The 24287-nt window shown below is 43.2% G+C and overlaps 1 protein-coding gene across 3 annotated transcripts in view; it reads right to left on the bottom strand.

Annotated features, from left to right (window-relative positions):
- usp32 (ubiquitin specific peptidase 32) overlaps positions 1-23967 on the bottom strand; it is an 84349-nt gene extending 60382 nt beyond the window's left edge. For all 3 annotated transcript variants that reach the window (XM_080730928.1, XM_080730929.1, XM_080730930.1), the window contains exons 1-2: positions 23781-23967; positions 3754-3881 (exon numbers count right to left, since the gene is read on the bottom strand). In XM_080730928.1, the coding sequence (XP_080587054.1) occupies positions 3754-3881; positions 23781-23838 (186 nt within the window). In that variant the 5' untranslated portion in view covers positions 23839-23967. The remainder of the gene's footprint in view (positions 1-3753; positions 3882-23780) is intronic.
- Between the last annotated feature and the right edge of the window lie 320 nt (positions 23968-24287).

Below are 24287 nucleotides of genomic sequence, written 5' to 3'. Positions count from 1 at the left end.
CACAGCATATTAAACACACTGGGGTCTCAGACCAGAATAACATGAGCAGAGCGGTGAATAGGAAGACAGCAATGGAGAAGTGGATAAATACAAGTAAATAAATCAATAAAATAACAAGGAAACGGTTCACCGTATTGCCATTGTGTACCCCTCTCTGTTATTATGGGAAATGACACACCTATACAACTGTTTTATGTACAATAAACAGAGCAGGGGTACCTGACAGAGAACAGAAACTGGTTTCTTTCCTTCATTCATTTGCAGGCCCCTTATACAGTTTTACTGTAATAATAGGTGTGTAAGATGGGTGATATTGTAAAGACAGAGATGTTTGCTGCACAGCACACTCTCTGGCCCTATACCCTCCTCTCCACTACTTGAACTGGACCCTTTTCATGTGGCCGACCAGATTAGACGTATTCAAAACCTGTGGTCCCATGACGATGGTGGAGTTGGAGGCTGGCAGTTCAAGCAAGGCCAGGGACAAGGAACTGATATGAAACAGCTGATAGACACTAAGTGGCTATAAAACAAATAAAAAGACTAGCATTAGCCAAGGCTGGAACACGTTGAGGTTGAGTTTTTTCTTTTTCTTAATCAACATACAGGAACTTGAAGTATGTAATAGATAGGTTAATAATTCTCTAATATTCACATATCATGTGTGCATAATAATGGGAGTGACTTGCACAGAGCTATGCCAATCCTGCCAGTCAATCTTCACGTCTTCTGTCAAGGTCAGGTGAACTTCCTCCTCCAACTCTACCCCAGAGTTGCCCTTTGGTCAGTCAAAATCAACTTCCTGGATTCTGCCTGGCATGTCATGTACAGTGGTGAAAAGTAACAAAGAACATTTACTCAAGCACTGTACTGTACTTAGATACAATTTTGAGGTATTTATTTTTTACTTTAGCAGAGTATTTCCAATTTTCAATGTGTAGTCAGGAAAGGGGGGGGGGGGGTCAGAAATCAGTGAAAGGAGGTACCGGTAGTCTTCTTCTTTCGTGTATCATCGTCCTTGATGATTGGTTGGCAATATTTTGTACGACTTGCCGAGCCATGAGGCCCATAGGGCAGGAGCCTATCTCCTGTTTCTGTAGCCCGAGGCAGCTAGATGTACACCCCCCTGGACATGACGCTAGTATGTAGCAGGGACTTGATGCAGCCCTTGATGCAGAGTGCCAAGCAGGGAGGCTTGTCCCATTGGGTCCCATTTTTCATATGACCCAGGGTTCGAACCATGACCTCCCAATCTCAGGGCGGACACTCCAACCACAAGGCCACTGAGCTGCTAGTGAAAGGAGGTACTGCAGCCAAAACGGTTTGAGAACTACTGGTCTATGCCAGGCCATACTCTAATCATACTAATCAGTCTGAGGAAGAGTCTAAGGCCCTGTCCAGACGACAACGTATTTTTAATCCCCGGGGAGGTAGAGCCACGAACGCACACGGGTGTCCACATGCAAACGCATGCAAACGGAGGACTAGCCGAATAGTTTCCAAAACTCCGGCTGCAGTGCATTTTTGTTACCCGGGCGTATTTCTTTTGCCTTGTGGACACTGTAAACGGAGAAGTTCTTTGCTTGCATGCTTACGTCACCTTGTGCTCCTCGCCTCCTCCTCCTTGCTATGAGAGAATCCCATAATAGTCTCTGTAGAATATCCATATTTATGAGCGCATTCACGACATGTTAACATTAGAGAGCTCCGCTGTCTTATTTAGGGATGGAGCCCTAATGAATGATATTTGTTACTCTTGTCAAATGTCATCTTCATAGATGGTGGTCATGGTCAGCCACGAACTTACAGTTGCAAAATATAGGCTACCAGTTATGTTCTGAATTTGTTGTCTCACATAGCTTTCCACCGGCTCAATAAGCCGGATCGATAAGGTGCTCATTATCAATAACGAGATGCAGCCCTCGTCTTGTTAACGGAGCATATCTGACGCGACGCGCCTGCCTCTTCTCTTTGTCAAAGTTTGGATATCAAATGCCAATATCAAATGATTTCAAGCATAATGGAAGACATATGCATGCATGCAGACGGGCCCGTGTGGAGGCGTATAGGTTTCAAAACGAAGTCAGAAACGCCCGGGGATTTTTTAGGTATAGACAGGGCCTTAATCCTACTAATTGGGAGTTTTGGTGTGTGGAATGGTATATTTCTGCTCTAATCTACTTCACAATTAAATTACTTCTTTCATCTTTGGAAAAAAAAACATTTCTTTCAAGGGATGGACAGAATCGAGAATTGAACCCGGTTTCAGGTCAGGAAAAAAAACATACACTTTCATCTCAAAGGACACATTGAGCATGTCTCATCTTTGAACTAATTTGGCCATTTGAAGAGGTCTCTGACCACAGTTGTGTCCTTCCTTACATCTACACCACTGCGCTGGACTAAAAGCTGCCATGGTAACAAGAAGAGATGGGAGGGGAGAGGGAGGTATAATACTTGACCTTATAAGTTATTATAAAATACTTTACAACATGTTATGATTATTGTTAGTGTTATAAAGCCCTGTGTGTTTTTTATGAGTGCTTAGGAAAATAATTATACTGTCGGAGTGTCCTATAACTCTATAAGCATATTATTATAACGCACTACAGGTATCTTTAGAATACCTTATAGACATGGAAAGCATAGCAAGTGTTACCAAAAGTTTCTCAACAGACTGTGTTATCCGAGTCCAGTCATCTAATCATACCTGCAATAGAGCACTCAACCAACTGTCCTGTTAGCTTCCTGTGGGGGTTTCAATTACATTACACAATACATTTAGCTGACGTTATTATCCAGAGAGTCTTGTAATGACTGCGAAGGTCCAGTGCGTTGCTCACACACATGTAGCTGCAATAATATGTAAATAATGTAATTATACTAATTCTCCCTGCCATACATTTCAAATACCAGCATCCAAAGAGCTGATAAAAAGTAGGTTGGATCACTGGCTGTGCTTATAAAACAACCAGCGTCCAGAACTAATAACCTAGCCTAGAATAACTCATACTAATTATAGTTAATAATTGTGTCAGTGTGTGACATCGCACCTCATCTAAATGGTGTGCCCTTTGTTAAGCTTGTTCTCAGAGAGTGCTAGTCAGGATTTTAGTTGTAAAGCTCTAAATTAATGCTTTGGGCTCCCCCCAAAACAGAGATTTGGGGGGAGTGGGTCATTATTGTGCTGGTGCTCGCCTGGGGGTCTTGTTTATAATTAGGTGGCTAACAGTCACAGATAGTACCTGGCATGTCTCTATCTGGATGTGTGGCTTTTGTTTGTACGGTTGTACAGAGAGGCCATCAAAGCCACAGCTATCATCCCTCACATGGTGTAGGCTGCTAAACTAAGTTGAAAAGTTGAAAAGCCTCATCTAGACACCATCTAAGTAATTCATCAAAAAGTTAAGTTCACCATTCTAAACCTTTATGCCTGCAGCACATTTATGCCTGCAGCATACAATCCGGCGTCACGTCATTTCTGTGGCTTGTCATGAGGAGGTTGAGCATCACTGCAGTAAACCTGTTGAGGTGGATGTATCAGTCTGTGCCTTGCAAAGTCACATGTCTGCGAACATGTGCAGTGCTTGGGTGTGTGTGTGTGTGTGGGTGTGTGTGTGTGTGTGTGTGTGTGTGTGTGTGTGTGTGTGTGTGTGTGTGTGTGTGTGCGTGTGTGCGCGTGCGTGCGTGCGTGTGCGTGCGTGCGTGCGTGCGTGCGTGCGTGCGTGCGTGCGTGCGTGTTTCTGAACATACCTCTGCAACTTTAGGAGGAACTCCATCTCCCAGCACTTCCCTGTAGAAGCACTGCTGTGTCATGTAATAGGAAAGGCCACTGGTTCTCTTGAAGGCATCCTTCAGCCTCTTCAGTTCCACATCAGTGACTAGACAGAGAGAGAGAGAGATAGAGAGAGAGAGTTGGTTGAATGGTAGTGGTAAATGAAATCCATCCTGTCTGTGCTGTTCTCTCACTTCTGTCTCGAAGGTCATAAGCAAATCAAAGAAGAAACTAGAAGCAGTGCTCTTCCGAGCACAGGTCCCCACCAGGTCTATTAGGTCCTGGTGGCGCTAAATGTGAAAAGGGTGCCATATGTCTTCTTTGGCCTTTAATGGCAATGTGACAGGGCATGCATGATTTGAGGCATTTTGTTCTAAAATTTGTTTTACAAAAGTCCAACTGCTGGTGGCGCTATAACAGGCCAATGTGAAAAGAGTGGCATTTGTTGCGATCGAAGGTCGCATATACTCTGAAAAAACATGTCGCTTGAGTGACCTTCCTTCCTTCCTTCCGTCCTTCCTTCCTTCCTTCTTTCCGTAACCTTCCTTCTGTAACCTTCCTTCTGTACGGGAGTGATGTCAGTGTGATGTCAGTGAGTTGTGACATCACTTCCTGTACGGGGCGGCTACACGAAATGTGGATAACACTATATATGGAGATAGTCCAGTCCATCATGTCATATGGGACTACCGTCATAGACAGTAGCCAAAAGAGAAGGATACACAAGACTAAGAAAGACAAAAAAAGAGAAGAATAAAACAGAAGAAAAAGGAGGAGGAGGATAAAGATACCAAAAGGAGAGAGAAGAAAGTGTGGATGAGGTACAATGTGTCTCAGAAAAGAAAATGTAACAAGGAGGTGGCAACGGGGCGGCTAGATAAAGTTATTAGGCCTGGATCCGACTTTAAGTCGACGCACAGGATTCCAGAAGTGTAGCGCTTATTCGCTCTTGTATCGAACTGGTACGCGAAACGTTCTTAGAATTTAATATATATTTTCTAAAGTAAATATGGGGGCGGCTGTGAAGAAAAGAGAAGAATAAAAAAGAAAAAAAGGAGGAGGAGGATAAAGATACTAAAAGGAGAGAGAAGAAAGGGTGGATGAGGTAAATGTGCGGTATCCTCCTTGTCAAGCTCGACGTTGGGCATTTGGACCTATACATGGAGAAATGGAGCGAACCTGTTTGGCCTAAACATGGAGATGTGGTACAGAATGACTCATATATGTATGGGCATAAAAAGTATGTCATGTGACATCACTTCCTGTACAGACAGTCAGAGAGACAGCCAAAATCGCACACTGCGTTTATGATTTCAGGCATTTTATTCAAAACGGACCAATCCTGCAAACTTTGGAAGCCAGTTTTAGCAAATCAGGATGGAATCTGTAGGAGTTCTGGCAAAAGTCAGTTTTGCAAAAATCTGCCTCCTGGTGGCGCTAGAACAGGCCCATGTTTGGCAGTGACCGGTCCAACGGCGCCGGAGATTAGCTGGTAACGGACGGACGGACGCACACACGCACGCATGGACAGGGGCAAAAACATACTCTCCCCCATGCCTTCGGCTGGTGGAGACAACAACACGACATATGACTGCAGGACATGCACACCACCACCATACACATGCGCACTAACACACACGCACGCAAGCACGCACACCCTTACATCTGGGAACTGGCTGCCAGAGACGCTCATGTGGACTTAGGACAATCACAATGTTCTTTCTTTAATCTCTAACCATAATCTTATCCACAACCTTACTAGCGGACTTTTAGTAGGAGCCAAAGTCAAGACTCATGCTTAATTTATACTGGCGTCGCTTGCCGAAAATAGCTAATATACAAGCTGGCTTGTAGATCATCAAATGTTTTTCCCGGCTCATGATCATGATATGATCCTTTATTGTTCCAATTGTTTATCCAGTTGCACTGCTCTGAAAAGCCATACATTGGCCTGTGTGGAGCATGTGCACAACTGCACATAAGATATATACATAGATATATAGACACACACACACCACAAGCAGTTCGCCATTGTCAGAGCACCTTAACAGCGGTGCCAACACAATATGACTGGCTCAGATCCTCGTTGATGTGAACCCGGAGGAAACTGTAGCTGCTCTCTTTCCACTTCGGCCCTAATGATGTGAATGCGGCAGTGGCGGAACAAGTCAAAGGCACTGGGGGCAGAACACACGACTGTGTCCCCCCCCCCCCCCCCCCAACCACTATGCTGTACTATACAGTCCCGTGCCTGGTGGACAATATACTGTTTCAGAAAAGCTCTATAATGTTGCATTATGGTGTTAAATAATAACCTGACATTACATTGCTTTACAACAAACAAACACAACTGTGTGGCTTACAAGCCTTGCTACATTTTTCTTGCACAAATTCAAAGAATTTGAGAGTTCAGCACCACGGACAGCGATCATGTCATTTTGGAACCTCTTCCATTAATGAGAAATACAGTAAAGTAAATTATCATTGGCACATCATTTCACATTGGCACATCATTTCAAGCACTAGTACAAATTACATTAAGTAATCTACTACACACAGTTTGAAAGGCACTCGACAATCCAATATTTATCATTTGTTACTAAGCGTGACAGTAATCCCCATGTTACTTGGGTGGGTATATAAGTGCATAGGCCTAAAATTCTTCTTCTTCTTTCTGCTAATTCCCAGGTTGCCACAACGGATCATCCGTTTTCATCAGCTTCTTTTGTCTGCCTCTTCCTCGCTCAGCCACTCCAGCCACATGTGTGTCCTCTCTCACAGCATCCATAAACAAACATCCTCATTGGTCTTCCTATTCTCCTCTTGCCTAGCAGCTACACCTTCAGCATCCTTCTCCCAATGTACCCCTCATCTCTCCTCTGCAGTCTGCACAGGTCCGAACCATCCAAACCATGAGGACCCCCCCTTGAAAACGAGATGATGCATCTCAAGGGGTTTATTCTCCAACTGAAATGTCTAAATACATTTAAATCTAAACCTTGCCTCTCTTGTTTTACCCACGGCACAACCTTCTAACCTTGGCTGATCCTCTAATGTAGTCATTTCGGATCTGGTCCCTCCTCATCATTCCAAAATGAGCATCATCAATTCTGACAACCCCAGCTCCGCCTCCTGTCTTTTCGTCAGTGCAACCATTTCAGTAAGGCTGGTGTCACCACCATCCATATCAAGCATCTATATCGGAGCACTTGGAGGCAATCCTAAACCAGAATGTTTAGCTACATATTCCCACAAACACCTCTCACAAACATAGCCACCACGTCGAACAAACGTGAAAATTTTAAAATGTCCACATTTTAAACATGCCACTCTTTGAACCGCATTTATTTCAATTTAACAAAATTTGCCTCACGCAGAGCAGCCACTCCTGACGGAATGATCCAACGTTGACCGGCGACGCGATTTGCGTCACATATGGGCGTTAACACAACGCACTCCAACTAAGTAACTGCCTGCAAGCAACAGAGATGGGGGGAGGATGGGGGGGTGGAGAGTAGAGAGAGTAGAAAGACAGAGCGGAGCTGTTCTGCTTCACACCAAACACTACACAGGGACACTCACTGCCATTGGAATATGATAGGAATAGCGTGTTTTAAACCTTCTACTTTACCCTTTCTGCAATGACAACCTTAAAAATGCAGCTTACAGCAGAAAAATGACTTATTTAAGCCACGCGTGTGTGTCAGTTCTCCATGTTCTCAACAAAACATTGCTTCCCTCCATAAAGAGTAGATTATGCATGCGATGTTTGACCAGACACGCGTGTGTGTTTGTGTAGTCCGTTAACAAGCATGGTATGTTGGTAGCGATACTTTTGTACTTTTACTTGATACCTAACGTTGGGAAGTGTTACCGAATAGAGAGAGAGAAAGAGAGCGCGAGAGAGAGAATCGTATTTCAGAGAGAGAGAGTTCAACTTCTGACGTAATTCTGGAGAGCAGATCTGCAAGCTCACAACGCCTCGCGCAAGACGCACATCGAGATGTTATCTGCGTGAAGATCAGCTGATGTGTGTTTTTCTCCCGTTCTGTCCAAGCAAGAGAGTGAAAGTTTTTTTTCTCTCTCTTTTTTTTTCAAGCCGCTGCCTGCTGTGAGTGCCGTGCTGTCAACATAAAACGAGCTGTATATCCTGTGTTGCTAAAGCTCCCCTATAAATCACATGTTTGTGCAAGAAAGAAAAGATTGTAAATCTGTTGATCCAAATGAAGACTGAGACTCAGAGACTGTACAGCAGGAGCTCTGCAATGAAGCGCAAAGTAGGCTACGCTGTAAAACAATAGGGTGAAGTCAGGTAAATTGGGACACTTTTTGGAAGCGCAAAGTATAGGGTGAAGCAGGGCCGTGCAGCCCATAGAGGCAAAATAGGCAGCCGCCTGGGGCCCCCTCACAGCCTGGGGGCCTCATGAGATTATTATTATTATTTTATTTTTTAACCAACATGGCCATCAGGGGGCCCCAGTTGAGCTCTCAACTGTGAGACAGAGAACAGTTGAAGTGAGGGTGAGGGTTAACATTAGCTCATTAGAATCTGAAAAGAAGTCAGGTAATTTGGTCCGCTTTTTGGTAATTGGCCTAGGAAACTAAGAAAAAGCAATGTGTGATACTGAATTTGTTTTTATGATTAATAAGGAATGTTGTCAACATGTTTAAGTTAAATTTATGTAATAAAATAAATTCGTTTTGATCCTACAGCTTTTGAAACAGCTGTCACACATTTTCTTGATTAGCAGTTTTCAGGTAATTTGGGCTACCATATCAGCTGAAATGACGGGCACTGTTACGATGTTAATATTATGGGCTCATTGGGCTGTATGCAGACAAATACATTTACTGCACCCATCATTTAGCTTGTCAGAGTGGTCGTTGGAGCGCCTCAGTGCTGCTGCAGAAGTCACGTGCAACTTCTTCCAGAGAGATTGATTGATTGATTGATTGATTGCATAGGAAATAAATGAGTCAACTGTAACTCCATCAGGTGCTTTTGTTTTACATGCTGCTAGGAATACACCATGGAACAGTGGTTCTGTTCATATCAGGAACCCTCAAATTTTTTCTAACACATTTTTGGACACTGTTCCTACACATTTTGCCCAGTAGCTAGATAGATACATACATAGATAGACAGACAGACAGACACATAGATACATAGATATAGAACTCTGGCAGTGTGCTTCACTTCAAAATCTACATTAGTGGCATTTACCTGTCGCTCTTGCGCATTAACATCATACCTTATTTTAACACACCAAGCCAACACAGAGCAAGCTTTCCTGTACCTGAGGGGTTTGAATAGTAATAAAGTAAATGTCATGTTTTCAAAATGCATAACTTAGAGGGGAGATTCATAATCATTACGGTCAGCCTCATGGTGGTGCTATAACAGCCCACTTCACATTTTGCCCTATAACTCTTTAACCATAGGTCGGAAAATCAAAATGTATTTTCCCCAGGATTCCTTGGGTCATGACACATGTCCCCACATAGGCCACACCCATTTGCATCAGGACAGATTTTCCGCCATTTTAAATTTTCTTCAAAACACACTTTTTGCTCCTTTTCGACATATTTCCTCCAAATCTCACCAAAATCGGTACACATGTTCTCTGGACCCATGCAATAAACATATTCAAGCGACAATTTTCATAGTCCATATTGTTCACCTGTAATATGCTTCCAAAGTTAGTGGGAGGGGCCTATTTATCAGAAAAGGCCAAAAATCACAAACAAAACATCCAGTCAAGACTAAATTCGAATCACATGTCAAGGGTTGTATGCTCAACGAATTCCCAGAAGCAGGGCGTGCCACAAATGCACAAAATGCAACCGTTTCATGCCAAAACATGATTTTTGGGGGAGCAATCCTCCCAAAATGAAAGTTTGCTTATTTTGCTGACGCAAACATATTTCTCACATAAGCATATACTATACACTGTATATGCTTATGTTTCTCCATTAGCATATATGCTTATGTTTCTCTGCCAGTGTGAAAGGACTGACATACAGATCTCCATACAGTATATGCCCATATCAGTTGGAACACTGCTGCAATTTAGCTGTGAGCGCCCGCAAAGCGGGCGCGATCTCTAGACGTGAGCGGCCCGAAGGGCCGCGAACTTCTAGTAGGCATATAATTACATGCAGTAATTGAGGGTAGGTGGTAGTTAGGGAGGCAAATCTATGATTAAATCATTAATCGATAGTTGATTCACCTTATTGATCAGTGATTTTCCTGAGAACCTGAATTTAGTACCCCCTCTGCCACCCAGGTGGAAGAGTGGATTGCCGCATGTCTGGCTGACATCTCACAGTGGATGACAGCCTATCATCTCAAGCTGAACCCAGACAAGTCGGAGCTTCTCTTTTTCCAAGCCAAGTCTTGCCCCATGCAAAATCTCACCATTTCCTTGGTGACTTTGGTTCCAGCTGCTAAGAACCTTGGTGTATTCCTGGACAGCCAGCTCTCATTCAAGGTAGCCTCGCATAGCCAGATTATATCTCTGTGTGTGGATATGAATTTGGTACAATAGGGAAGGTTTTTTTCCCCCAAGGGGCGGATAAAAAGAATTGGGCAGGGGCAGTCGGGCAACTGTTAGTGTCAAGTCAACCCCTGTGTTCATAGATGCATGTGCATGTGGGGGACAATTACTTTAGCACATAGCACACCTAGTGACTGCACCTTTCAACACCATGGATGTTGGTTAGAATAGTGAGTAGTAGATACAGCAACAATCTGAAAGTGAGTACAGTCAGTGTTTGATGTGTTGCAGTCAGAGACTGCATCTCCGAGAGAAAACTGAAGAGAAAACTGAAGCGTGTCACAGAGTAGTAACGGCATTTGTGGTGACTGGTGAAAGGATGGTTACGTATGCAACACATGCTACATGGGTAGCTTGAGATAGGTAAACCCCATCTCAGTCAGGTACTAGCAGTTTGCTATAAAATGATGAAACAGACGCTAGTAGAAATGTGTGAGTCAGAGTGACAGAGTAGACAAACAAAAACATAATGTGAGACAGACAGTTAAAATATTATGACAGACAGACATGTAGAATGTGACAGACAAAGATAGAATGTGACAGACATTTACAGACAGGTAAAATGTGACAGACAGACAGACAGACAGACAGACAGACAGACAGACAGACAGACAGACAGACAGACAGACAGACAGACAGACAGACAGACAGACAGACAGACAGACAGGTAGAATGTGACAGACATGTACAGACATGTAAAATGTGACAGACAGACAGAGGCTATTGTCTTATTATATACATCACACAGTGGTGCTTTCCAGAGACCGCTCCACTTCAGTCAACACAATTAGCTGTGAGCTCAACTCTGTCACTGACAATGCACACACACACACACACACACACACACACACACACACACACACACACACACACACACACACACACACACACACACACACACACACACACACACACACACACACACACACACACACGTATCTAACAAACTACCAGCTGTGAGAGGATGGATTACTGCAGTTCTTGACTTCACATTTAAGGTCAAATAAGGACTAGCAATTATTTCACACATTCAGAAAACAACAATATTACAACATTGTAAGACATATATATCGCACTATATATACTGTATATATATGCACAAATACTGTACACACTATAGCTCATTTCCCCCACCCCCAGATTATTAACTACAGTACTGTACATTAGAGCCCGACCGATATATCGGTCAATTCGATATATTGGTCGTTTTGGAGCAATCGGAACGGTATCGAACATCGGTGAATTATTCCACCGATATCCGATATATTAATTGTCTGTAACGTGTCTGCGGATAGAGCATGAAACCCTGAGTTATATAGGCCTATGTGTTGGCAATACCAGAATTATCCAGCAGAGTGCAGTATAATAGTCCAAGATGCAAGCCAACACTACTGGAGCTGCTGCCTCTCGTGTGTCGTTCACTCACCACATGCACTGTCTAACTCAGATTTTTCATGTTGCGGTGAAGGAAGGTGTGTAGGCCTATGTGAAAATCCACAGAGAAATATAGATGTCTTACTATAGACTATAGAACTTGTGTTGTTTAATTGCTTGGCAATGCATGGCGGCTGTCTGCACTTTGCAGAGCCGCTGTGCGAATCCATGAGCGAATCAAACTTTGTTTGGATAAAAGACACATATTAATTCATAAACGAGACAAAACACAGCAGAACCCCCAAATTAAAAGAGTATTATTATCCAACAAGCAATAGAAATTGATAACTGCGACCAAACTCAAAGTTTGACATGAAAAGCACAAAAAAAAGCAATAATCTGACCATTTATCCGAGGGGCGAGCAGTCAATTAAATGATCTTAAATGAATAAAAAAAGATTTTTACAAAACATCGGTATCGGTATCGGTGCTCTAGCACTCTCCAACATCGGATATCGGTATCGGTCGGAAAAAATGGTATCGGTCGGGCTCTACTGTACATCTCAGCTGTTTTCCACACATCCACCAGTCAACCAGCCAAGGCAGAAACCTGGAAGGCTGGAACCAAACACAGCAACTACATTTCACTGTGTCAGCTGCTCAATGCACTACAAGTCACACAATGTAAAGAAACACTCCAAATGTAGTGTTCTTCTCACAACATGAGTAGCACTGGAACCTAAACAACTGCTAATCCTTTGCAATACACCAACACTTCACATCCATAAATCTCTCTTTATCATTTGCAAAGTACAGAATATTTTAAGGAGGCAAGGACATCCAATGCCTTTGAACCAGGTATTGGATGTTGTGAAAAAAATAAAATAAAAAAACTTTATCGTCACATTAGATTTACACTAAAAGCGTAAAATAATTATACATTTTGTTTCGTGAGAAGGGAGAGGATAGAGACTGAGTGAGGACAGGAAAGAAAGGAAAAACTGAATAGAAACAAGTCAAAGTATGGCTTCATACTTTGAGCTAGGGCTGCACAATGTATCATTATCGTATCGTTATCGAGGTATGACCATGCGCAATATCATTATAGCGAAAGGCAACGATGTTGCGATATCGCCCTGGGAAATATATCATCCATATCGTTGCCCATATCGCCCGTATCGTTGCCCATATCGTTACTTTTTGCCTTTTCCTACACTTTTCTTGTATCAAAATAACAAGTGTTGGAACCCAATGGCACTTAAAATCAACAACACACTTGCAACACTTAAAATATTGAATATGAAATGCGTACGGTAATAACGTATATCGTATCGATAAAGAAGTATTTGGCATAAATATCTAGGTATGAAATTTGGTCCATATCGTGCAACCCTACTTTACCTTTTCAAACTTTTTGAAAAGCAATAATACTGTGGAGGCTGAATATTCATTATGTTTACATTTTGATCACATTGTGGTCTTGGATAAGCAGACCGGATCACAAAGACACGTGGATCATTGTCTGGAATGCACAGCAGTCGAGGTTCAATAATGAACCACACTCATTAGTATGGCAGGGATGGGAGCAGCCTCATCATAATGCTGCTATGGCCTTTGTGGAGACAGACAGAGAAAGGCTGTATGGTTATTAAACACGCACAAATAGAACAAGTTAAATTAGTTTTCTGGCTTGCAAGCCTCGCCTACAGAGGTGGTTTATCAAATTATGGCGAATTGTTTGGGCATCTGAAGATGGCTCTCCTGGTGAGGGGGAAAACCTCATCAAAAACCAATTAGATAGCGGATTTAAAAAGAAAAACATCCAGCCAGATTGTTTATGAAAGAAAGCTATCCGTTAGGCTGGGTGTTGAAGTGCAATGGAAGACATTCAGGATCTATTGGGAGAGAATGCCATGCAGCAAAACTTCGGTATCAGTACCAGTAACTCCCTAATCGGGAGATAAGTGACCGTCAAAATGTGTTTGAAAAAAATCGGCCTGATGGTGGCGCTACAGATCCATGTTGATGACAGGACTCTAGACATGATATGTACCGCTTTGCGTGATTTTCGGGCAAAATCTGTAGGAGCAGTGTCCAAAAATGTGTTTTGCAAGAATCGGCCTCATGGTGGCACTAGAAGAGGGCCATGTGAGAAATGAGTGGAGGTTGTGGTTTGGCAGCCAAGGAGTGTGTGTGCAAAGTTTGGCATGGATAGGGGCAACAGTGGCGGAGATATGAGTCGGGGGAAAAAAAGTGTGTTGTGACGTGACGTGACTGACAGCCGGTGGAGGTTTTGATAGTAACTGCGACCTGACAGTCGCAATCAAAAATGTGTTATCACCAAGTCAGACATAAAGAACTACATCAGCAAAGAATATTCATTGTATCTCCACAAAGTACTGTACATCTGTCTTAACTAATGTTTTTGGGAGTTCCATCAGTTCACCATGGAGATAGTGGAGATTGTGGACACTTAAAAGTTCTTAAGTGTGCAATTGAACAAGACACTGAGCTGGTCTGACAACAGTCACAACAAAGACACCCTCTACAGTAAGGGGAATGGCCTGGTGTTCTTTCTGAGAAGGATCAGGTCATGTACTGTATATACTTTCTTTCTAGGTGATTCACGGATGAACCAGTCATATTGATACTCAATTTATCTGGATTCAGTAAGTGTACTCTTTTTCCTCAAAGTTCACACTTTTTCAAGGGAGTTTTAAAAGGAATTCTGCTATTTTTAGGTAGGAGAGAGGGTAGTGAGACAGAGTCACCATGACGAGTCTGGCTATAATGCAAATAGATCTGTAGCTATGTGGTTTGCACACTAACTGGCCGAGCCACCACGACCCCTTGAGATTCACACTTGTCAGCGCAAATCTGAAACCGGTATGAATCCTTTCTAGCAAACATGATTAATGCACATAATAACCGGCTTACTATAGTCAGGCTGCCAGTGACAGGCTCAGTGAGTTACCTGAATTAACCAAATGCTATGTGTGGCAAAAGGCATGGGCTGAACTGCTATAGCGAGCAGTGGCACAACTAGCTCAGCACACTCCACTGTCATAAATAATAAGTATTGATCCAGCGGCAGGCCTCCACAGCCCATTATCTTTGACTGAGTTTGTTGCACCTTCACCCCAGCAGACCCTGCGCTTGGGCCAGTTCCATCTCAGCTGTGACACAGTAACTAATGGATGTTGTCCCCGTAGCAGTGATGAGTGGCAGCTGGTCCACAGCAAGCAGTCAGTCTGGTCACCTCAACCTGCTACAGACCAATGGACAAGTCAGAACTTAGCCTTGTGTATATTAGCTGTACTACCTCACTTATTTAGGTTTGATCTGAATCATACTAGCCTGGTTTTGTATGTAGGCATATTCCAGTGACAATTAAAAAGAAAGTATGAAAAACATCCCTAAAATAATATATATAATATGTCCCTTCCCTTAAAGTGGGATGCTGCACATGTTCAATATTAAACAACACCATTACCTTTGAGTTGTTTAAATTATAAAAGAAATTGCACTCTAAGGAGCCTCATAGAATTGAACAGTGAATCTCAACTCCATTTGAAACAGCACAACTTGAATATAAAATGAAGACTTGTCGATTCTCCCATTCTAGGTAATAGAGAAGACCTTTCCAATTTCCACACAACAACTCAGAATGTATAGTAATGACAATGTTTAATATTGGAAAGAAAGTAGTATTTAAATAGTAAAAATCTTTAGAGTAACACGTGTGGATTCATTACAACCTGAACATAATCCTTTGTGTATAAGCAACATGATGAACAGTGACTTTGTCAGATGACAGGAAAATTGTTTAAATAAGCTAGCAAAATGGCCAATGAAAACAAAGCAGCCCACATGATGGAGAACACTGTTTATTGTGATACTCTGATGCAATGGCTGTATTCTTGGACACTAGGCTGCATTAACTGTAATGGCTACCATTCAGTGGAGAACAATGAGGCCATTTCTCCACAACCTACCAAAGGACTCATTCCCCAAGCGAACCCCCACGCACACTAATGTGTAACACAAAAAATAGACATGCACAGTCTTGGCAGCACTGAACAGTGAACACTGAGGTGATAACATCCAATAGACATTGTATACACATTGTCTCTGAAACACACGCTCGCATGCACGCAGACACACGCACGCATGCGCGCATGCGCACACGCACACACACACACACACACACACACACACACACACACACACACACACACACACACACACACACACACAATGTAATGTCCATCAATTTAGCCAGTGTTGCCAACTTTGCAAACTTGATTTGGCAACTAGCAACTTTATGAGCATACATTGTACTGGCTTCTTTCCTGGAAACCAAGAGACTGTGATTGGACACTTAAAATCTATGATAGGTGGGCTCCTCCTTACACGGCCACTTCTTGTTAAACTTTGTGCCAGGCTGCTTATATCTTAAGGTTATAGCTTGACTGTATTGAACCCATGTCTTTAGCAACAGACAGCCTTCCCAAACAACTGTGGTCAGAAAGGCAGACTCCAGAAAAGACCCTCCCCTTTGTGACTTAATCAGTGACTGTCTCGTCCCTGACATAACAAGAGCTCAGGTGCAGCGTGTATCAAAACACCATCCCACTTCCAGCAGTGGAAGCTTGTGATTGGTTGAACCGCTGGTAGGGAGCGCCCCATTGTGTTCGCCTGGACCGTGCAGGTGGCGAAAGTCGGGGGGACTAAGACTTACTATTCTGTCCATAACGGCACATAATGGTAACAGCGCTGAGTCGGCTCATGCGACCGTCGCACTGCTCGACACGGCGACTCACTCGGTGTCTCACGTGGCTCATGGTTGCCTGAAAACCATGAGAAAACAAGCGCTCCGCCCTTGGTCCCTTGTTGGAACTGGGAGTTTTGATTCACGCTCAGGTGCAGGCAGGGGCCACTGACTCTCCTGCCGGTTACAGCTTAGAATGGAAACAAAACAAAATTTGAGTGACGTAGCATGCCAACACATAGATCATGTGACTAAAGCCTCAGTGACTGTGCTGTTTTGAGTTTTTTTGTCACCGACCATGTGTGTTAAAACTAAAGTAAGCTGAGCATTCTCAGGATAAAAGCACACCTTTGTATAGGATCTCTAGAGTAAATATTAATACTTTACATTGACAGGTAGAGGAGTTCTGTTGTGCCAATTTGTGACTGATGGAATAGTGAAATCATACCCCATCTTTCCATGGAGCATTTTTGAGACCTGCTGTATTTGTCTTTGTGGCCGACCACCGCCCAGTCATGAAGTAATGAGTCAGTCGGAGGGATCTCTAGTCTAAGCCCTCTCCCACACACAGCTAGTCTAATAGTCACCTGAGACATGCGTAGCCTAGCACCTGTGATCCATGAAGAGTCGCGGAGTCAGCAGGCCTTATCACCTCAGGATGAATAAGCACATGCAGGCTGGTGCTTTGCATTTGTACCCTGCACTGCCTCCACCTGTGGTTTGAGGATTTCAATTTGCCTACTGCTGCCAGTTTGCCACAAAGGCTCTGGTATGGAGACCAGGTTTGTTTGGATTGTCATTTCAATTTGCATGGTAGACTGCTGTATTCTCCAGTGGACATACAGTACAAGACATAAATAAAACACCTTAACTCAGGGGTTTTAATTGCTTTCTTCCTAGGTGAAACACTGAACAGCAACACGTTTCATCAACGCACACCACACACACACACACACACACACACACACACACACACACACACACACACACACACACACACACACACACACACACACACACACACACACACACACACACACACACACACACACACACACACACACACACACAGCAGGCCAGGGAGAGACAAACCTAATGATAACGCACTTGCAGGAATGTGATCAAGAGAGGTGACGTTTTTAACTGGCACAATTTGGTTGGCAGTCTGGAGCCCTGCTCAAGCAGAGGTTCAGAAAAAGCAGACAGCGGCAGTCTGCAAGTGATAGGAGAAATCTAAAACGAAAATGAAAACATCAACAATGTTGCGCTTAATTGGTACTTGCCCGACTGGGACGGCAAACTTTGTTTTCTTGCCCTGGGCTGTCACATCCCTAGACCTTAATCCCCTCATTATGGTATCCTCTATATTAAATGATAAAACACTATAATAGCCTACCATATTATCCTTAACCCATTCAGGCCGGGAACACATTTTGCTGTTTGGGAGGGGCTTACAGTACATGTACAGTATGTAGCAACATATTTGTTTTGTAGGCTAATTTCTGATTTAGCCCTATTCTATAGGTTAGGCCTAAATGGGTTGAGGCAGTGTCACAATTTTGGTAATTTCCGTTTTTTTATGCGTCTTTGGATTTGTCATTACCTCTCTAGACCAGTGTTTCCCAACCTGGTATTCCATTCCCCTCTTAGGGCGGCGTCAAAGATCACAGGAGGGTGTGAGGTCTTCTCTTTTTGGAGGTGTATAAAAACTTAAACTGGTTACACAAAATCATCATAACTTGCTTTTATCCGCTGTCTGCCTGAATCAGTCCAACATGCCATACAGAACCTATCCGATCACTCCTTGATGCCTCGCCGAGCAGCAAGCACCCAGAGATATGTGGCATGCTGGTTATCTATTCTAGACCAGGGGTCTTCAACGTTTTCGGGCCAAGGACCCCTTAGTTGAATGAGAGATCAAGCCCCCACAACTTTTTCATTGATTCCATATAGTTTCATCGTTTGACAGGACGATTGGATTCATGTCAATTTGTGTTTTCAGATATTTAACCACTTGAACCGTCAATGCTTAATAAACTTGACATTTCACTCTGTACGTAGTCTGCTCTTTTTCCCCTCTACACCAAAGCTCTTTGCCGAAAATAGCCGATCTATAAGCTTACAACACCTCGCAGCGCGACGCGTTCTCAGAATATGGACGCTAGGGTTCAAGTGGTTATTATAAAAAAGGGGAAAAAAAGTTTCTATCACACAAAGATTTGGAGGACCCCCTGTAGAAACTCTGAGGACCCCCTAGGGGTCCCGGACCCCCTGTTGAAGACTCCTGTTCTAGACCTTTCGTTTATTACATATATCACACGGGGTGAAATATGTGGTGACCACCAGAGAGAGCAGAGATGTGCTTTTGTGCTACTATATGTGGCGGAGAGTCGCAGCCCTAGCCTGAAGCCTCAAAAATCTAGTATCTGCCCTCGTTCCATAGGGATATCCCTTTGGAGTAATGGTTAATATATTGGACTTTCACGCGGGAGACCCAGGTTCGAAGCCGGTGGGAAGGTTCGGATCACCTCCGTTACATTGGTGCCGTGACCCGGATCCGGGCTTCCCCGTAGGAGGAGGTCAAAGGGGGGTGAGTGTGGCGGAGAGTCGCAGCCCCAGCCTGAAACCTCAAAAGTCTAGTATCTGCCCTCGTTCCATAGGGATATCCCTTTGGAGTAATTTAAATGCGGTAAGGTTAAGATAATGGACTTTCACGCGGGAGACCCGGGTTCGAAGCCGGGTGGGGAGGTTCGGATCACCTCCGTTACATATAGACACTGGTGCTTGTTGGAAAAGCTATTTTTTTTAAACAGACATACAAACAGACAGTGAAGGAAAAAAGATTGGGAAGGAACCACTGACTTAATTCAATTCACAATCTCAACTTTCCACATCCACTCAGTCTGTTTACCTTTGCAAAGTAGTTCAAAGAACGTCCTCACTAGAGGAACCAGTCAAATGGAGTGAGGACTGCGAATGGGGAACAAGAGGGAGCAAATCGAGTGTTGCTGCAAATCTGCAGGGTCTGTGTGAATTAGTAAATTACAGCCAAGACCAGAAGGACACGTGTCTGCAAGGAAATCAGGTACGAACTATCCAGTCAGCTTAATGGATCTGCACTATTAGTAGTTCTTGGCACAAAGGCTGCTGCAAGCATGCAACTATATTGCATACCAGTTGATTATTAATATTTACACACACACACACACACACACACACACACACACACACACACACACACACACACACACACACACACACACACACACACACACACACACACACACACACACACACACACACACACACACACACACATCTATAAAGATTGCAGTGACACCCAGTGTGTCAGTTCCACAAAGTGCCGTACTGACACATACACAGAGGAAGAAAGCAAAAGGGGAGTGACAGAGAGATGGAGAGAGAGAGAGACAGAAATAGAGAAATAAGTTGCGTCGTCAGACAGCATTATTAGGGCATGGTCCTCCTAGCAGATATCTGTGCTCTTCTGAGAGTGCAGACTAAAGCACTGCTACTGCATATTGTGCATAAACAAGGCGTAACCAACTTTTTGTGCACTTTAGAGGAACAAATCAACACTTTGAATTCAGCCTAGGGGTTACAGTGATATCACAATTCATTCACAGAAAAAACAGTTAGGATAGTAAATCAACAGTACACAAACCAACAAACAACTTTTCTTGAACTGAAGCGACTACTTCTTCCAGTCACTACTAATGCAGCGGCTCATCACATGGTGATTTCGTGAATTTGTGGGCATGCCTATTTCTATGTCGTATATCTGTCTGACTAGCATCAACTAGAAGGTCAGCTAAGTTTGTAGTCACATTGTGCTCAAATTAGCTAGGCTGTCAAAAAGATAGAGCACTTCTCATTTAATAAAATCAAAAAGCACTATAAATGTTCGAACGAAGGACAATTAAGCATCAATGGTTTGCCTAATCTATAGGCTTTGTGCTTTCCATTACTCCACTAGTGTCCTACTCCACAAAGCGTCCACGAAAACTGACCCCATAATCTCTGCTGTCGTCGTCCCATAGCCTTTATTTCTGATGTGGGCCATGGCCATGTGACTGGTCAGATAAAGCTATAGAGGCTGGATAATTCCACAGACTCGTTGTGTTTGGTCACATGTGATCATGAGAGCAAGAAAGGCAATCAGCCTGAAGAATGTACAAACCGCCACACAAGGAGTTGAGATGAGAGGGGAAAAGACTTTGGGTCCTGTAATGAGTCCTGTAGGAGAATAGCAAGGCTTGTTCCCACAGGCCTTTGTGTGAAACTGTCAATATCATTGTGAGTAAATAGATTTAGAAACGGTTTAATAAAATGATATGGTGGCCACTCTGGCCAGTATAATGTTATTATCGCTTAAGCAATCTGCAAAAAATTAATTCCGGTGGTGCTCCTTTATTTTCATTCCTAATAACAACAATTCTACATGTTGTAATGGGAGTTACAGACAGATTCAGCTGCAAAGCTCTGAATCTGCCTTGAGAGATTACGGAAATAGTTTATCTGATACCTACTTTTTTTTAGACATAAAACAGAATAGGCCAATGTAAATTATGTATCTACAAAACAGCCCTGGAAAAGCCCATAGCCTTTGCCAACAGAGATGAATGTATAACACATTCTGACAGCTATGCCTATGAGTAAAGTTCAGCCTACAAACAGAGAGCAAAGTGCACCAAGACGGATATGAAGATGGCCAAGATATTTGTCCAAGTTCTTCCTGATAAATGCCCACATCTTGCACAACTGCTCCAATGCAACACAACAACACAACGCCTGTGCAATGATTATCAACCAATCATCCGTTTATGGGTGATTTACTCAGGGTGTGAAATGTGAATTGTGAAAGCTTATCCTTTCTTGGCTGGAACTTAGTTTGTCAGTAAAATGCTTGTGTATTGTAAAATGTTGACACTGTCATAGTGATATTGAGGAAGTAAAAATGCATTAACTATACCAGTAACAGGAATACGTTCTTGATATCAATCTCACGCCAAGTCTATTTATATCATCACCATTTCAAGATGTGCCTAATGCCGGACAGAGCTGAGACACTGGCCGATTGGACCTTCCTGATAGCTGCTAGTGGCAATGTGATAAACGAATGAACTGCCTGAGAGGCTCAAACGCGTCAGGTTTATGTGCATAAGTGTGTATTTTGTACATGTACACAGTGATGGACACATGGTAATAAGTGTCTAATACTGCATTTAAACAGTTGTTGGAGTTGGGGTGCCCACTGGCCTAGTGGTCCAGGTGCATACCACATTGCAGCCTGACAGCGTGTCACGGTTTCGAATCCCGATCTCTCTACCTGTTTCCTGTCTATCTCCACTATCTCCTATCAATAAAGGCAGAACCTTTATTGATAGCAGAACCTGTGTGTGTGTGTGTGTGTGTGTGTGTGTGTGTGTGTGTGTGTGTGTGTGTGTGTGTGTGTGTGTGTGTGTGTGTTGTTGGAGTAGCCAGGAGGACGCTTCTATTTGCATTGTTGTATAGGGCTGTCACAATTATTACATAATCGCCTAATCGTGATTATTTGACATTATCGCAATTATTTTGTCATAATCGTCATAATCGTGAATGTTGAAAAATGTCCGAAATAGTGGAAATAGCAGATCTACAAGCTCACAACGCGTCGCATCGCGACGCGTTGTGAGCTTGTAGATCGGCTATTTCCACTATCAAAGTTATTAAGTTGTCAAATATGTCAGTAATTTCTTTGTATATTTAGGTTATGTGTCATATCTACCATGTACAACTTCAAAGCCTAAAAGCCAAACAGAAATGTAATTATCAACGACAAAAACACAATTAAATCGTTAATCGCCAATTATTTGAGTGACAATTAATCGTCCTGTAAAATGTCATATCGTGACAGCCCTATTGTTGTATGGACTAACCATATTATAACCATATTATAATTAACATGTTATTATTTACTCATGGAAGCAAGTAAAAGTCTTGCTCAAGCAGTTGCCATTCATGTTTGTTCATACATGAAACAGATCCTCCTTGGTGTCAGTCTTTTCCAGAGAAAAACTAAAATGCTGGCATTTAAAATACATGACTAGCAGCCTATTAGCAGCAGTTGCTTTGAAATGCATATTTGGGGGCTGTCACTCACAGGAATGAAGAGAACAAGAACACAGTTTTGGAATCCTGTATCTACTCTCTCATCTGAAACACTAGCAGTGACAAGACGCCGATATGCTTGAGTGGTCGGGAGTTCCAGTGGGTCCCCAGCTAAATGATAGGAACCAAATGGAACCTTATGGGTATGTAACACAGAGAGTTAAGAACCAAATGATTCAATTTGTACAGTCTCAGAGTTAAATTAACATTGATTTTACAATATAAATTGGGTCCCAGAGAGAGAAATTCTATTACATGGGGGGTCCGTAGCCTATAATTCATGTCAAACTGGGGGTCCTTGGTGGTTTAGAATCACTTCTTTTCTTTACTAGAGCTGTAAAAATCTTCTCTTATGGGGATCCCCGGCGTATCTTTTCAAATGGGGGTCTGCGGGCTAATAACTTGTAATAAGTGTCAATTTGTGGGTCCTTGACATGAAAAGGTTTGAGAACCACTGAGCTACAAATACAGTACGTTAGCCAGCAGAAACCGCTGGCTAATAACGTAACCCAGCTACCCTGTGCAAGGCCAGTGGTCTTGGCGGCATTGGGTGTTAAGTTTATTTACAGGTCAGTGTTGGCCAGCTAAACGCTAGCCAACCCTTTAAAAGGCCAGCCCCCGGTGGTCGGTGGTTATGATGCTCGTTCGGCTGAGGACAGCCCATCATCCCAGGTTTGGGTTCACCACTCTGGCTAGCTAGGGCTAAGCCGAGAAGAAATTATGGATAAGTAAGTGACGTCGCAAGTATGTGTCAGAATCGTTGTGGATGAATTTTCAACTTTAATTTCAAATGGGAAATGCGTAATTTCTGTTGACAACAACTTTTGCGCTTTCAATGTTCCCGTAATAAAGAGTGACTAGTTTTCGTTTATATTCCGCGGTACGGCCGTGTCACGCGCAGAAATACAAACTAGCGCTACAGGCTCGCCTTTTTATTATCGTCTATTTTCGGCGCACGACACCGTCGTACCGACTGACTCGTACGACGCAGTCGGACGTGAATCTGAACACTTCCGCAAGCCGGTGGTTCAACTTGTGACATCACGGACGACTCCTTGGTTATATCGTTATTACAGACTAGCTAGCTACGCTAGCCTAGTAGGCAAATGTGATGGATTTTTATTTGGCTTACCTCTCTTGACGGCCTCGTCATACGACAGGAAACCTATCCTCGACTCTTTGGCCCCCATGCTCCCCTCATTTCATGGCAATGTGAGGGGAAGTGAATGTCGTTGACTTGTGGAGGGAAATAAATAAATGCCCTGGTATCCGTTATTGTGAAAGCCGTTCTTGTTGTTGATGTGTGTGTGTTGTGTGTATGTGTGTGGGTGAACGTAGGCTGCTGTGTTTTCACTGAAGCTCCTCCCCCTCGCCGACGCCTTCTCAGTCACATGATCTACGACTACGCTTGCTGGTCACACGGTCCCATCGGGGAGGGGGGTGGTCGTGTTGTGACCGGTTATGGGTTGTGACTGAAATGATGCATGAAAACTGTTTTTTCACCTGTACATATGTTGTTCTGATTGATTGCATTGTAATTTCTATTGTATTGTATTGTATTGTATTGTATTGTATTGTATTGTTGCGACCGTCAGGGAGCAGTTTACTATGAAAACCTCCACCGGCCGTCCGTCCGTCC

Source organism: Nannobrachium achirus (genome assembly GCF_963921795.1).
Source record: "Nannobrachium achirus genome assembly, chromosome: 8".
Lineage (NCBI taxonomy): Eukaryota > Metazoa > Chordata > Actinopteri > Myctophiformes > Myctophidae > Nannobrachium > Nannobrachium achirus.
The sequence above is the reverse complement of the archived record's forward strand: the minus strand, read 5'-3'. Positions and strand labels throughout refer to the sequence as shown.